We start from the raw sequence: 14,557 nt of genomic DNA, 5'->3' as shown, positions 1-14,557 counted from the left end.
ATCAAATATGAAAAAACGTTTTCTTGTACTTTGATTACGGTCTTTCTAGAAATAAAAGTAAAAAAAAAAATTAGACCAACAATGTAAGGAAAAATCTATTCAGTGCGATGTCCAACTCAAACGAATTAGTGAGATTTTAACAAAATATACACAATTTTATATTTCTCAAAGAAGTGGCTGCTTAACTTATGGATTTGTTTGTTTGTTTGTAATTAAGCACAAAGCTACATAATGGCTATCTGTGCTCTGCCCACCACAGGTATCGAAGCCTGGATTCTAGCGTTGTAAGTCCACAGACATACCGCTGTGCCACTGGGGGGCGCTTAACTTATGGAATGACAATAAATTTGTTAAGACTATTATTTCTTCGTTCGTCTTAAAGGAATAATACGATTATTAGAACTTACTCAAAATTCAGCCAAGCTCCAACAATGACATTTTTATTTATAAGTTCGTAACATTTAAGTTATTCATCATTAGACGATGTTATAAACCTCTGTGAGACATCACAGTATTCAAAGATCAGCTCAAGTTTCTTCAAAGTGTTAATTAAGTTTTTGTTGCTTTCATCATATTTCATTATGAATCCATATTTTCAGTTGCATAATTAGATACATAAATGAAAAAATGATACATGTGTTGAACTATGTTTTAACCATAACATTTTCCATTTTATTTCTGAATAAAGACTAACTATAATAAATCAGCTGTAACATTAAGTTTCTGAAATTAGATGATCGTGGAAAATATTATAATAGTTGAGTTTAGAAATATCTTTTGTTGACGAACATGTAAATACAAGTGTTTCATATGTCTTATCAATATGTAAATACAAGTTTTTCCTGTGTCCCATCAATATGTAATATACAAGTGTTTCCTGTGTCTCATCAATATGTAATATACAAGTGTTTCCTGTGTCTCATCAATATGTAAAATACAAGTGTTTCATGTGTCTTATCAATATGTAAAATACAAGTGTTTCATGTGTCTTATCAATATGTAAAATACAAGTGTTTCATGTGTCTTATCAATATGTAAAATACAAGTGTTTCATGTGTCTTATCAATATGTAAAATACAAGTGTTTATGTGTCTCATCAATATGTAAAATACAAGTGTTTCATGTGTCTTATCAATATGTAAAATACAAGTGTTTCATGTGTCTTATCAATATGTAAAATACAAGTGTTTCATGTGTCTTATCAATATGTAAAATACAAGTGTTTCATGTGTCTTATCAATATGTAAAATACAAGTGTTTCATGTGTCTTATCAATATGTAAAATATAAGTATTTTATGTGTCTTATCAAAACGTAAAAAATTATTATTTTATGTGTCTTATCAAAACGTAAAATACAAGTGTTTCATGTGTCAATCAATACGTAAAAAATTATTATTTTATGTGTCTTATCAAAACGTAAAATACAAGTGTTTCATGTGTCAATCAATATGTAAAATATAAGTATTTTATGTGTCTTGTCAACAATCTTTAATAAATTAAGAATTAGTTTATTTTGTGACTCACCTCAAATGTTTCCATTTTGACATAATCATCTTCAGAAAATCCATTGCACTAGAAGATACACAGAGAATAACTTAATATTTAGAATACATTGTATTTACGAATTTGTCATGCTAGTACACAATGAAAGATTCGTTGTTTTTCTGTTTTTTAAAACATCTACAGAAATTTAAGTACGAAGAGTATGAGGAAATCAGGGTGGGAACAATATTTATTTTTACAAACAAGCAATTATTTCTACTTCTTATAAACTCTAGATAATTTTACCCATAGTCAACAAAAAAAGCTATTTCTTCCTGTGCCTGTAGTGGATTAATTCTCACTCTTAAGTAGTAATGATTAATTATTTGTCATTCACTAAAATATCCACGTGAGTGAGACCCGTATTCTGCTCATTTTATGGACAGGAAGAGTGATAATTCCATGTAAAACTACTGGATATTAAAATATGTAATATGTCAACCCAAAACAGCACTGTGATCCAAAGTAAGACAACCCAAAACAGCACTAGTGTGATCCAAAGTAAGTCAACCCAAAACAGTAATAGTGCGATCCAAAGTAAGACAATCCAAACCTGAACTAGCGTGATCTAAAGTAAGTCAATCCAAAACAGTACTAGTTTTTTTCGATAACACTACTACTGTTTCGTTCTGATTTACTTTGGATGTAAGTCAATCCAAAAATAGTACCAGTTTGATCTGAAGTAAAACAACCCCCAAATTACTAGTGTAATAAATAAGTGAAATAATAATAGTGTAATCTTAAAGTGAGGCAATCCAGAATGATACTAATGTGTTTCAAAAGTCAAATATCTCAAAGCTGTAGTTTGTAATCTATACGTCAGGGTCGCTTAACTCTTGTGTTTTTGTTTATATTTCTGCTCTTGTCTTGAATGAAAGTCCAATTTTTGAAAGATAACCAAAACCATACTTAGAAGATTGTATCACGCTGAAAATACTCCTGTTTATAAAGGACACTTAATCATATAAAGATATTTCTTTTATGGTAATAGATTTGAATTTTGATAATTTGCTTAAAGGTCAAATCTTATTTGTGTACTTTCAAAAAGATGATAATACACGTGGTTATTCGCGTTCTTAAAAACGCTTTCATAAACTCTTATTATAATATTACAATGTGTATAAAACTTACAAATAATGCAAATAGAATTACTACATGTTAGCTCAATCTGAAAATTCTATTATATTAACATTCAATACTTAAAACAATGAGCCTCTTATTTCTTTGCTACCAGAAATGAATCCAAAGGGTCAAAATAGCATGGAATCTGAGGTTAAATCAAGTAAGTTCTTTCATCAGCAAAGTGCTTTAAATTACAGAGTTTTCGACTTTAAACTTGGTTTCTCTTTGGAAACTTACTTTCTCAGTTTGGGATCCAAGTATTTTCACTGGTTTGGTGAAATGAGATTTTCACAGAAATGAGATTCAAAAGGAAATATTGTTTAATAAAGAACTCACCATCTGAATAAGAGTTTTTTCTCCAATGCACATTGTTGTCTAATCAGAGGAAAAATAAAGAGACAAACATTATAAGTCTATTGTAAAACATTTCTTGTTTATATTATGGATATTTCTAATTAAAATTTTCCTACAGTGTGGAAAAACGTGTTATAATATAAAAAATATTTATTTCTTTTAAATATAATCTCTAATGAAATGCACAGTGAGATAATTAACTAAAATTTAAAATCAAGTGAATGACCTAACACATCAGCATTCGTTCTGAGTTCACGTGAATGCAGTGGCGGCGCCAGCACCAAAACTAGAGGGAGGGGCAAGCCAAAATTTTGTGAGCAAAACAATACATCTTATACTCACGTGTAATTTTAAAGGGACTTGTTATTTCCCCTAAATGTTAGCGTGCTAAATTACATTGAGCCAACGTTAGGCTTAAAAAGTAATTTTTTTTTTTAGTTTTGAAGCCACAAAGTACTCACAGACCTTGGAAAGGATCAGAAGGTTTTGATCATTTTAGCATATCTATCTTTTTTTTGGGGGGGGGGATAATAAGTTCCTTTAAAAGTGGATAAATAATGGTTAAAAGCATGAACTCATCAGGACACCAACCGAAACAATCCTCCTCTTCGACTTTAAACCCATGTTAACCTTGTATTTGGAAACTTTGTAACGAGCCTGTCAACAACATCATCAATATCAATGAAAAGAGCACGTTTCCTGTGCACGCTTATTACTGTTAAACTCTTCAGTCTCTTATCTGCCATATTGGTTCTAAGGTGGTTTTTGATCAGTTTTAGCTTGCTACAGCTCCTTTCACATTCGGCGGTGCTAATTAGGAGTTATTGGTATCTTGATAACCTTGTAAAGTTCAGTAAAAGCGATAAATAGGGATTTGAGATGTTCTGCAAACTCTTCGACTGTTACACATGTCGCACTTGAACATTCATTCATTCTCTTAGCTTGTTTCATTTACATTATAATAATGGGCTGTAAGAGGCTTAATAGTCTCAAAATCGAGAAACCTGTTTTAGGTTTGGGGCCAGTTGCCGACAGGGAGAGGAACATTTGGAGATTTGTTTAGTTCTCCAAGAAAACTATCAGCGGTTGGAAACAAGATGTCTCGTTTCATATCAGATGAATCTCGTGTGGCGTCCCGCTTCTTAAGTGTGGTTAGAGCTACAAAATTGTCCATTTTTGAGGGAGTGGAACTTTGTGCCTGAAGCCAATATCAATATTCCAGGCCATTTCTGGTAACGATGTCACAAGAACGTTGAAAATAATATGCAGCTTTCTCGTCACACCTGCTGGTTTTCAACCCTGCTATAGGAGTCTCAATGAGATCTGTTACTTTCAAGTTATCTAACTTGGAACTCTGCTGCACATCTGACGCTACCTTTGCTTCACGTAAGATGTCATTCAGAAACAGTATATTAATGTCTGGTCAATTTGTGGATCGGGCATTTGATGCATGGTCTCGATTTCTGTTACTTATATCAACATGTTGTAGAAATTTAATAAAACGGTCAAACCTTGCCACAATTGTACTTGCAGCACGCACCTGACAAACCCATTGTTTGTTTGTTTGTTTGTAATTAAGCACAAAGCTATATAATGGGCCATCTGTGCTCTGCCAACCACGGGTGTCGAAACCCGGATTCTAGCGTTGTAAGTCCACAGACATACCGCTGTGCCACTGGGGGGCCAAACCCATTGTATTTCCGACAATGGTTTAAATTCTACAGACTTTTCATTCGGGTGTACGTCTTTTCTTCTTTGGAAAGCAATCCACTGTGCGTGAATACTAGAACCAATTAAAAATTGTAGAAAGTCTGAAGTGTTGAGGAAACGTCAGTCTCAGGTGTAACAGATTTCACACTTTCTACGATGAGCAAAATAGTAAATGTAGATGGCTTGAGGTACGATTTGTCTTATTTTTTATTGAACCGCAGAGCACTTGCTACTCCCGAAGGCGGTGCCATCATATCATTGACCAATCAGGTTTGTGACATCAAGTACATTGTCTTTTAACTTCTCCAGAACGATTGGCCAACGATTTTGCGTCGAGTTCATCAGCGACTTTAAAACCAAGAAATTCTTCACAACCTTCTGTATCATTAAAGAACCAAACTCATCTGTTTTTTATAGATAGGTCTTTAGTTTCATCGACTAAGATTGAAAAATACCGAGCTTCTCTTATTTCGTCCAAAATTATATCACTGAGGATATCCAAAATGATGTTTTGTACACTATGGTGCGTATATTTGGCATTTTTGGGCCCATCATTTAAAATCTGGGAATAAGTCTTCAAGAAATTCACTATTTCTAAAACGTTTCATTTATTTTCAGCTGTGTTTCCTTCACGATGACCCCTCTAAGCTATGTTTTGGACAGCTGTAAGTCTCAATGTGTCTACAAGTATTTTGATGTATTCCCTATTTGTTTTCCACAATCAGTCTGTGAATTGCATTAATGCGGTCAACTACTGTTTTCTCAGTAAGCTTTGATTTTAAATAAACATTATATTTGCACGTGTTGTTTAAATGTGCATCAGATTTCTTGTGTTTGAGAAGTTTATTGTTTTTTTATTCATCCGTGCACTTTTTTCATGTATTGAACCCTTTCAAACATAAAGCTTGCTCACCTTGATATTTAGCACCTGTAGTAAAATGACGACAGACGAATCAGTAAGTTCTGTCAGTAGATGCGGAATATTTAAGCCAAGGACATGTCTTATACCATTGAAATATGTCGTCCATGAGTCTTTGGAAAACGGAAGGGACCATTAATACCAGGTCGAATTGGTCAATTGGGCGTTTGAGTTATGTCAGCCAGACCACCTACTCCAAGAGCCGGCTTTGGCAGAGTTGATTTTCCATTGCTGCTACTCGGCTCGTGTAATTCTCCAACGCTGGTGGGTTTATCCAATATAAGCAGAAGTATTCACATTGCTTATTTGGTTCAATAGTCTATCCTCTGTTGGGTCCTCAGGTACGACTATTTCATCTTCAGTCCTTCGGCACTTCTCGCTTGGTCCACCAGTCTCCTTCATAGATTCATCTTCCTGGTAATCTTATGGTTTACACGGGTTTTTGCAAAAGTTTCTGATATCCATTTTCTCAATAGTAAGACTTGATGTGTCTATACATGTATGCAGAACACCAACTTTAAACATACCCGCGACCTCTTGACCAAGAACCTTGAAGCATAACCTCGAAACAAGTACTGAGGCGCAAAATAAAAGCGTAGAAGATAGCTTGGTACACAACTGCTTACCGCAAAACCGGTATGGAGACCTTATTTATTAACGTTTCTGAGAAAGGCAGGCCTAAGTCTCTTTTTAACTCTTTTTGCGGGGGGAGGTAAAGTATAATATTGTCATCGCTCAGGCAAAGCATAATATTTATAGCCTCTAATATTAATTAGTTACAGAGCTATGGAATAGAAAATCAGACCCCTCTTGCCACGCACACATTTCAATCCTCCCTTTTAAAACTTGTCAATAGTTTTCTCTGACTTTTAATCCAATATTAATATAACCAATAGAAAATCAAGGGTTCCTCCTTTGAAATGGCGTATTATCCTACTATCTTTTTGTTTCTCAACAGACAATGTGTAGTTTCGGTTTCAGTTTTACTTTTCTTCCCACAGGAAACATATCGACCAGCTTTGCTTAATTTCTAACTATGTTTATGGCAGAATTAGACAGCTAGAAAAATTTTGATAGTTATGGACTATGTTCTGCTTTTTTGCGTGCTATTATTATGCGTTATTTTAAGCACTATTTAATGAAATATGTATTTATTTAGTGTAGTAGTACCACTAATACAAAAAAGTAGGGTTAAAAGGTAATACGTATTATAGTAGGATATATCTGGTTGACTTCTAGCATAGAAGAAAAAAAATTGTAAAACGATAGTGCGCGTGCGAACGTGTTTTGTTGTTATACACATTACATGTATGTAGGATTAAATTGGGGGGACAGAATGGGGCAAGAAAAAACTGGAGCAATTGCCTTCCTGTAGCCCCGCCACTGTGTGCATGTATCTTGGCTCTCGTCTAACTCTTGATACAATAACGCGGCTAACTTTATCATTTCCAATTAAGAGGATAGCACGCACGCGCAGATTCCTCAATACCCACAGCTTCTTACCTCTTTGCAGTGAGTGGGTTTTGGTAATTACTCCTCTTGCGATGTGTTAATTATGTGAATTGGGGTTAAAATATCAGAATTTCTAATATTGATATTATTTCCTATCAGAGCAAGATATGTAATTAAAGAGAAACTAAAAACCAACACCTGGTAGTCAGTGTAGGTAATATAATATGCTTTCCTTATTTTTCTACTTCCCAAAATTAGAATTTATTTTTTGTCAGTTAAGTGCCCTTGTTGTTAACAGTATTTTTGGCCGTAATCCCAATAATATCTCGCGAGGTTCGGCTAGCTTAGGAGATTTAAGTTTGTCCTAAATTCGTACATTATACGATATATTAGAAAACAGAACTCCTGTTTACAGTTTTATTTATTTCATTGCAATATTTTATGCAATGCAATCACCAGGTGGTGTATCAAGTATGTGTATCGTGGCTGAAATATCAATATTTCTTATATAATTTATTGAATAACAAGGGCTATGTTTACTCTACTATTTATTTCATCGCATTATTTCTTATATAATGATATATTATAAAACAGGAGCTCTCTTTACCCGTCAAGAATTGCAACTCAAATATTTATTTTTTGCTCCTTTTAACAAAGTCTTTCAACGATCATAGTTCCAACTTTCGCCGTTCCGTTAGCAAATTAGTTGTGAATAGTTCCAACTCTCGCCGTTTCGTTAACTTTGTCTTTGCAAATTAGTTTTGAATTAAATGATAAAATCAAAACAGCTAAAATGTAATATGGTTAAAAAAAACAAAACACAAAAAACAAAGCAGTAAAACAATAGTCAACATTCTGTTACCACTAATGCCAGCGAAATAAAATTGTTTTATGTTTATATAAATACCATACCTGATTCTGTAAAGTTACGTTTGTGCAGATCTCTTGTTGAAACTGTGCTGGTGTGAAACTGGGACGAAGCTCCACGGAACAGTTTTTAAATAAATCTAACACCTGAAACACACGAAGCCAAAACTTGTACAAAACAAAAGAAGAAAGCATAACATTTAAAGTAGTTTAAGGCTGTTTTTTTTATTTATTTAAAGTTGTCTAAACTTGGGAATGGTCTGATGAATTGAAATTTGTGATGAACTTTGCTGCAAAGTGAATCATTAAACGAAGCGATTACCAACCACACACTTCAAAACTGGCGAAGTAGGATTTATTGCATCGATGGAATATTAGGTCAGAGTATGACTAATAATAACTTTATTACGAAACAGCATATTGACTAAAGCTTTGTGTTGTTTACCCAGCTCATATGATAACCTTTAGCTATTGAAAGAAATGCAAGATGTACAATTCTATTCTTCTAAATTCGAGCCCGTATGGGCCCAGTAAAAAAATGATGTAATAAATATTAGTGTCATCCTTTTGTAATGTAATATCAGGAAACTTAAATAAACAGAGATTTTTATCTAAAGTTATTGTTGTTGTTGTTTCTAGCTCAGAGTGTTCTTTATCATTCAAATTTATCTTCATCATCTCCATCACGAAATTTGGTAGCTAAGACTTGCCAGTTTAAATGGTGTATCTTCGATTAAAGAAAAAACTATCACAAAATAAATAGACCGGGGTGTGTGAAGAGGGCTCAATACGACACAGAAACGTCTCACAGGGAGTCAGTGATAAGTTAATGGACTTGAAACGCTAAAATCCGGGGTTTGGTTTCCCGTATTGGACAGAATGCAGCCTATTGTGTAGCTTGCTGCCTAAAATCGGGGGTTCGGTTTCCCGCATTGAACAGAATGCAACCTTTTGTGTAGCTTTCTGCTAGAAAACAAGAACTTCTAAACAAAGAAAAAATATTTTAGCTCAACAGTTTCAAAATATATTACTGACGTCGGAATTTCAAGAGATCCTATTTTTATTTTCATTTCTTGAACCTTTTTATCACGCAGCTTCGTATTTTGAGGTGTTCCTTCAAACTCACCCCTCTACGGAAAACGACTTGTAACATAGAAAATCGTTTTTATTACTCATCTTTTAGTATGGCCTGGTGGCGCTCGACTCGCAATCGCGGGATGGACACCCGTCACCGTGAATGAAGGTCACATTTCAACCATTGGGGCGTTGTAATATGACCTTCATTTCCACTATTCGTTGATAAAGAGTACTCCAAGAGTTCAGGATGAGTGGTGTTTGCTATCTAGTCCATCGCAGATAGCACTCGATTAGATCCTGTCTACGAAGAACAGATCTTTGTTTTAAAACTATTCTGTTCCCTATAAACCTGTCTACGAAGAACGGTTTATAGGGAACAGAATAGTTTTAAAACAAAGATCCTGTCTACGAAGAACGGTTTATAGGAAACAGAATAGTTTTAAAACAAAGATCCTGTCTACGAACAACGGTTTATAGGGAACAGAATAGTTTTTTTACGCAGCTTCTAATTTCGTATTTGCATGTATTTACTAAACAGCCTTGGGTCCAGGGTCTGGCTTTTAATCGAGTAACTAAAAACATAAAACACGCACCAGTATTAAGTTTTAGGACTTCTGAAACAACCAAAACTAGGATAACTTACCGTTTGAGGCAAATTTGGCAAACAGCTTTGAAACTGTGTCTTTACGTCACTAGGTGCATCTAGAAACAGAAATATTACAGTCAAGAGTAAAAATATTTTTGTTACAGAAATATTACAGGAATGATGTGAAGATACTTTAGTTATAGAAATATTACAGTCACGACGTGAACATATTTTATTTACAGGAATATTACTATCACGAGTAAAAATATTTTAGTTATAGAAATATTATAGTCAGGGCGTGAAAAATATTTTAGTCACAGAAATATTATAGTCAGGGCGTGAAAATATTTTAGTTACAGAAATATTCCAGTCAGGGCGTGAACATGCTTACAGTAATATTACAGTCACGAGTGAAAATATTTTAGTCACAGAAATATTATAGTCAGGGCGTGAAAATATTTTAGTTACAGAAATATTACAGTCATGAGTGAAAATATTTTAGTCACAGAAATATTACAGTCATGACGTGAAAATATTTGAGTTTCGTTTTGTCATTTTACCAACCAAGTAAAATAAATATTTCTTTAGATTTTGATTAAATAATCTCTTATTTGAAAAATATATACAACGGACCAAAAAATGATGTAAAAATAAAAAAGCTTCACACCAGCAGCATTAACACATAATGTGGTCTGAAATATAGAATGTTGGTTCTCAGGCAGTGATGTGTGTTATAAAAGAGTCATGGAACATTTCTTAGACAATAAGATGTTTTATATAGAATCATGGAACATTTCTACACACAAAGATAGGTGTTTTCTATCCGATTATGGAACATTTTTACACAACAAGGCATTTTATATAGGATCATTGGGCATTTATATACATACAAAGGTGTTTTATATAAGATCATGGAGCATTTTTACACACGAAGGTGTTTTATATAAGATCATGGAACATTTTTACACACGAAGGTGTTTTATATAGGATCATGAAAAATTTTTATATACTAAGATGTTTTATTCAATACTTCTTAACAGTTTTCACAACAACTTGTTTTATCTAGAATCATGGAACATTTCTACACACAAAGATAGGTGTTTTCTATGCGATTATGGAACATTTTTACACACGAAGGTGTTTTATATAAGATCATGGAACATTTTTACACACGAAGGTGTTTTATATAGGATCAGGGAAAATTTTTATATACTAAGATGTTTTATTCAATACTTCTTAACAGTTTTCACAACAACTTGTGAATCATGGAACATTTTACACACTAATCCTGAAGTTCAATACAGTACAGGTTTATCTCCTAATACAAACAAAAACCCTATATAGTTGAAGACAACGTAGATAAGAAAAACATGCTGTAAGTACGGATATATCACTTACAAAAGAGTCAGTAAATATAAAATAATCATAAAAACAAAGAATCCCGCAGATTCACGTCTACTACAGGAAGAAGAATTTTTCAAATATTAACTTACAGCATGAGAACCATACAAAGTACTTTCCCGGTAAAGCTACTGCAGTAGATACCATTATGAGCAACACCAGTGCCTTCATCATGATAGTTATTACACGTTGTACTTCTTCTATTTGTAAATAGCCAAGTGTATGAGTTAGTCTTGTATATATACCAGTATGATTATTGTCCGATATATGATTTTTGTGTTTATTCTGAAAGGACTGACACTTACAGTGAACATAGTATTCCTGTTTCCTCTTTTCTTAGTTATCAAACAGTACAGGAAAACATGCTTTTTTCACCTTAGTTGGTGTGTGTACATAACAAAGCTGAACAACTTACATTTCAAGCCAAGTTTTATATCACCTGATAGTGAAAACACTGGACACGTTGACTATTGTCATGACATCAGGAATCAAACTTTGCGAAATAGTTTAAACAATATTGTTCACAGTCACCTGTCTGATTCATAAAATAAATACAGCTTTAAATCAACAAACTCATGATATTTCCCAATAAGAGCTCCGAATTTCGCTTTGGAATCAAATCAAACTTTCTAGTAAAAACCTTTTTTGTTTAGGTCATATAGAAATTTTTTGCTTTTAAAAGCAGAGAATAAACCGTATTTTCAACTGTCGTATATAAAGTGTTTTATGACACGTCATCCATATGTTGTTGGTAGTTTCAAAAATGTAGTCCTTTTTTCTTTTCTCCTGGCGCGTGTCCATAGTTAGACTTGCGTTGAAATAACTTGTGATTTCATCTTGAAAGCACCAGTCGGTTTCTAATTTCAGAAGTTTGCCCTCCCCCCACCCCCAGTGGCACAGTGGTATGTCTGCGGATTTACTACGCTGGACACCGAGTTTCGATACCAGTGGTGGGCAAAGCACAGAGAGCCCATTATGTAGTTTTGTGCTTAATTACAAACACTTTTTGAGGTTTATGCATTTGAAAAGCTTTCTAATTTATTCTGTGATAATATATTCTTTTTATATTTATCTGTCAATTTTTAAATTACGATGAAACTTTTCTAACAATTTGTTCTGATGTTTATAAGGAGTATTTTGGAGTTTTGGTGTTCTAATGGAAAGGTTTACACTTAACTATAATTGAATAATTAATGGTGAACAAACCACGTGTTCACCTGTTTTTATAATAAAAATTTACCAATTAAATATCAACTACAAGAAATTGATCTGCTAACCTATACAAATGATTCCCTCTTGTTGTTTATATCATAAACTTTGTTCGCTATACGATTTTACTCACATAAGAAGAAAATGGAGGGATCTCTGGTTAGGAAAGTATTCAATTTGAACTCTTTTTATATTATCTCTTACTAAAAACTGAAAAAAATCATATTTAAAGTTTGAAGCCAAACTCTCTAGAACAGTGATTTTTAACCTTTTCATCCTGTGTACCATGTGATTAAAATGTGCGAGCTGTGAACATTCGAATTCACAATCCAGGCACGCTAACAATACGTTCACACCCGGTCCACAGATGAGTCCTGGAAGGTTCTTTATTGTTCAATGAGAATATTTAATAAAACAGGAATAACAGATAAAACCTTTTATGTTTCAATCCAACCTTAAAATATTGTTTCACAGCCAGCCTTTACGACGAATACATTCACACTAAACGTTCTAATTTCCATATTCACAAATGTACCAAGAAACAGCAACAACAGTTATGCACAAATATTGCAATATATTTACATTTTAGTAGGGATTAACATAGCACTTTTTTTCCTGTGGGAAAATCAATACCACTGAAGCCAATAATATTAAAGGCAACCAGGATGTGGCCGTATTCTCCCTAACAATGTTCTGTTAAGATAATGTGTTCACCTGTTTCCAACATAGAAACGGGCATATCAATTTCCGGAACGATTTTTACGGCATGAACACTGTTCTTCGTGTCGTGGCACCTGTCAGTGACTCAGCGGTAAGCTCGAGGGCTTACTTGCTCAAACTTGGAGGCCAAAATATATGATGTACTCACTACAGATAGCCCATTGTGTAGCTTTGCACTTAAACACAAACGAACAAATCCCATCATGGGAAGTAGAGAAGCATTTCTTTATAGTTCAGAAGAAAACAGTCATAGAAATTTCATATTAACACAGTGACTGAAATATTTCATTCCACCCATCTGGTTAGTTACCTTCAACATGTTAAAATACACAGAGAGAGAGAGTAAGAAAGAGGCCAAACTGAAGTCGATACAATTCACATGCATTTTTTCATCACCAGGCACGTGATTTTGGTACATATGGTGAAACTTATACAAGTCCACTAGATCTGAGGTTTGACCACAAATAAATTGTAATCTAATTTAATTAAGTATGATGCTTATTGGAAAAGCACACCTTTTAGCGTACGAAAGGTTCAAAGAAATAAATCCTCGCGGTGGAATATACAGAATCTTTGATGAAATTATCTTCTTTTTTTTTCTAAGAAAAAATCCTTGCGGAAAACTGGAAAATGAATATCAAATATTTATTTTTTTGATCGATTTTCTTCATCGAGGGTTCACTTGTTTTGTCACATAAAGCTAAAATCTTCGAAAACAGCGTCTTAGAAAATGTTTTAATCATTATCTTTATCAACAAATTCTTATTTCTGATTTCACTACTTCTAGCGTGAGGATATACGTCATTATCAAACGTTATATTTCAGGTCTTTTTTGTTGTTGTTTGTTTTTACTAAACAGTTACAATGGATACATTTTATGTACTGAACTAATGGACAAGATGCTGACGTGTTAGCAGAAAAGAGCGAAGAAGGAGTTAACCAAGCCAATGTAAAACGAAATTACAGTATTTCATTGCTTGTCTGGTGTGAAATGTTTAACTATCCACCATCTCTTATTGAATCTCTTGATCTCCTGAAGAAAGCAATCAAAGCATGTCACTCATGAAACAATACGTAAACATTTAAGGAATATGGGAAAACTCCATAACGAAGGTGTTTGGGTGCCTCACGAACTCTCCGATGATCATCGTTTCCAACGCGTGAACGTTGCTTCGTCTCTTCTCATGTGTAATGCGCGTGAACCATTTTTGGATAGAATTGTCATCGGTGATGAAAAATGGATTCTCTATACGAATATTAACAAAACAATGGCTCAGTCCTAGACAAAAACACTTTCAGACCCCAAAACCTGGACTCCATCCACAGAAACAGATGCTTTACATTTGGTGGGACATCAAAGGAGTAATTCATTTCTAACTCCTCAATCCACAGCGAACTGTCAATACAGAGATCTATAATCAGCAAATGGAACGTTTAAATCCAACCCTTCACCAGAAACGCCCTTCACTCATCAATCGGAAAGGTGTTCTTCTTCTCCACGACAATGCTCGTCCACATGTGGCACGTTTGACGCAACACAAGATTATGGAGTTCGATTGGGAAGTTCTCCTCCACCCACCATATTCTCCAGATATGG

The 14,557-nt window shown here is 34.0% G+C and overlaps 1 protein-coding gene across 1 annotated transcript in view; it reads right to left on the bottom strand.

Moving 5' to 3' along the window:
• The window catches only part of LOC106469371, a 14,003-nt gene extending 2,772 nt beyond the window's left edge, over positions 1–11,231 (bottom strand). The window contains exons 1-5 of the mRNA XM_013929862.2: positions 11,124–11,231; positions 9,688–9,746; positions 8,013–8,114; positions 3,002–3,040; positions 1,526–1,573 (exon numbers count right to left, since the gene is read on the bottom strand). Of these exons, the coding sequence (XP_013785316.1) occupies positions 1,526–1,573; positions 3,002–3,040; positions 8,013–8,114; positions 9,688–9,746; positions 11,124–11,205 (330 nt within the window). The 5' untranslated portion in view covers positions 11,206–11,231. The remainder of the gene's footprint in view (positions 1–1,525; positions 1,574–3,001; positions 3,041–8,012; positions 8,115–9,687; positions 9,747–11,123) is intronic.
• Between the last annotated feature and the right edge of the window lie 3,326 nt (positions 11,232–14,557).

The sequence above is a fragment of the Limulus polyphemus genome, unplaced genomic scaffold (assembly GCF_000517525.1).
Source record: "Limulus polyphemus unplaced genomic scaffold, Limulus_polyphemus-2.1.2 Scaffold3450, whole genome shotgun sequence".
Classification (NCBI taxonomy): domain Eukaryota; kingdom Metazoa; phylum Arthropoda; class Merostomata; order Xiphosura; family Limulidae; genus Limulus; species Limulus polyphemus.
The sequence above is the reverse complement of the archived record's forward strand: the minus strand, read 5'-3'. Positions and strand labels throughout refer to the sequence as shown.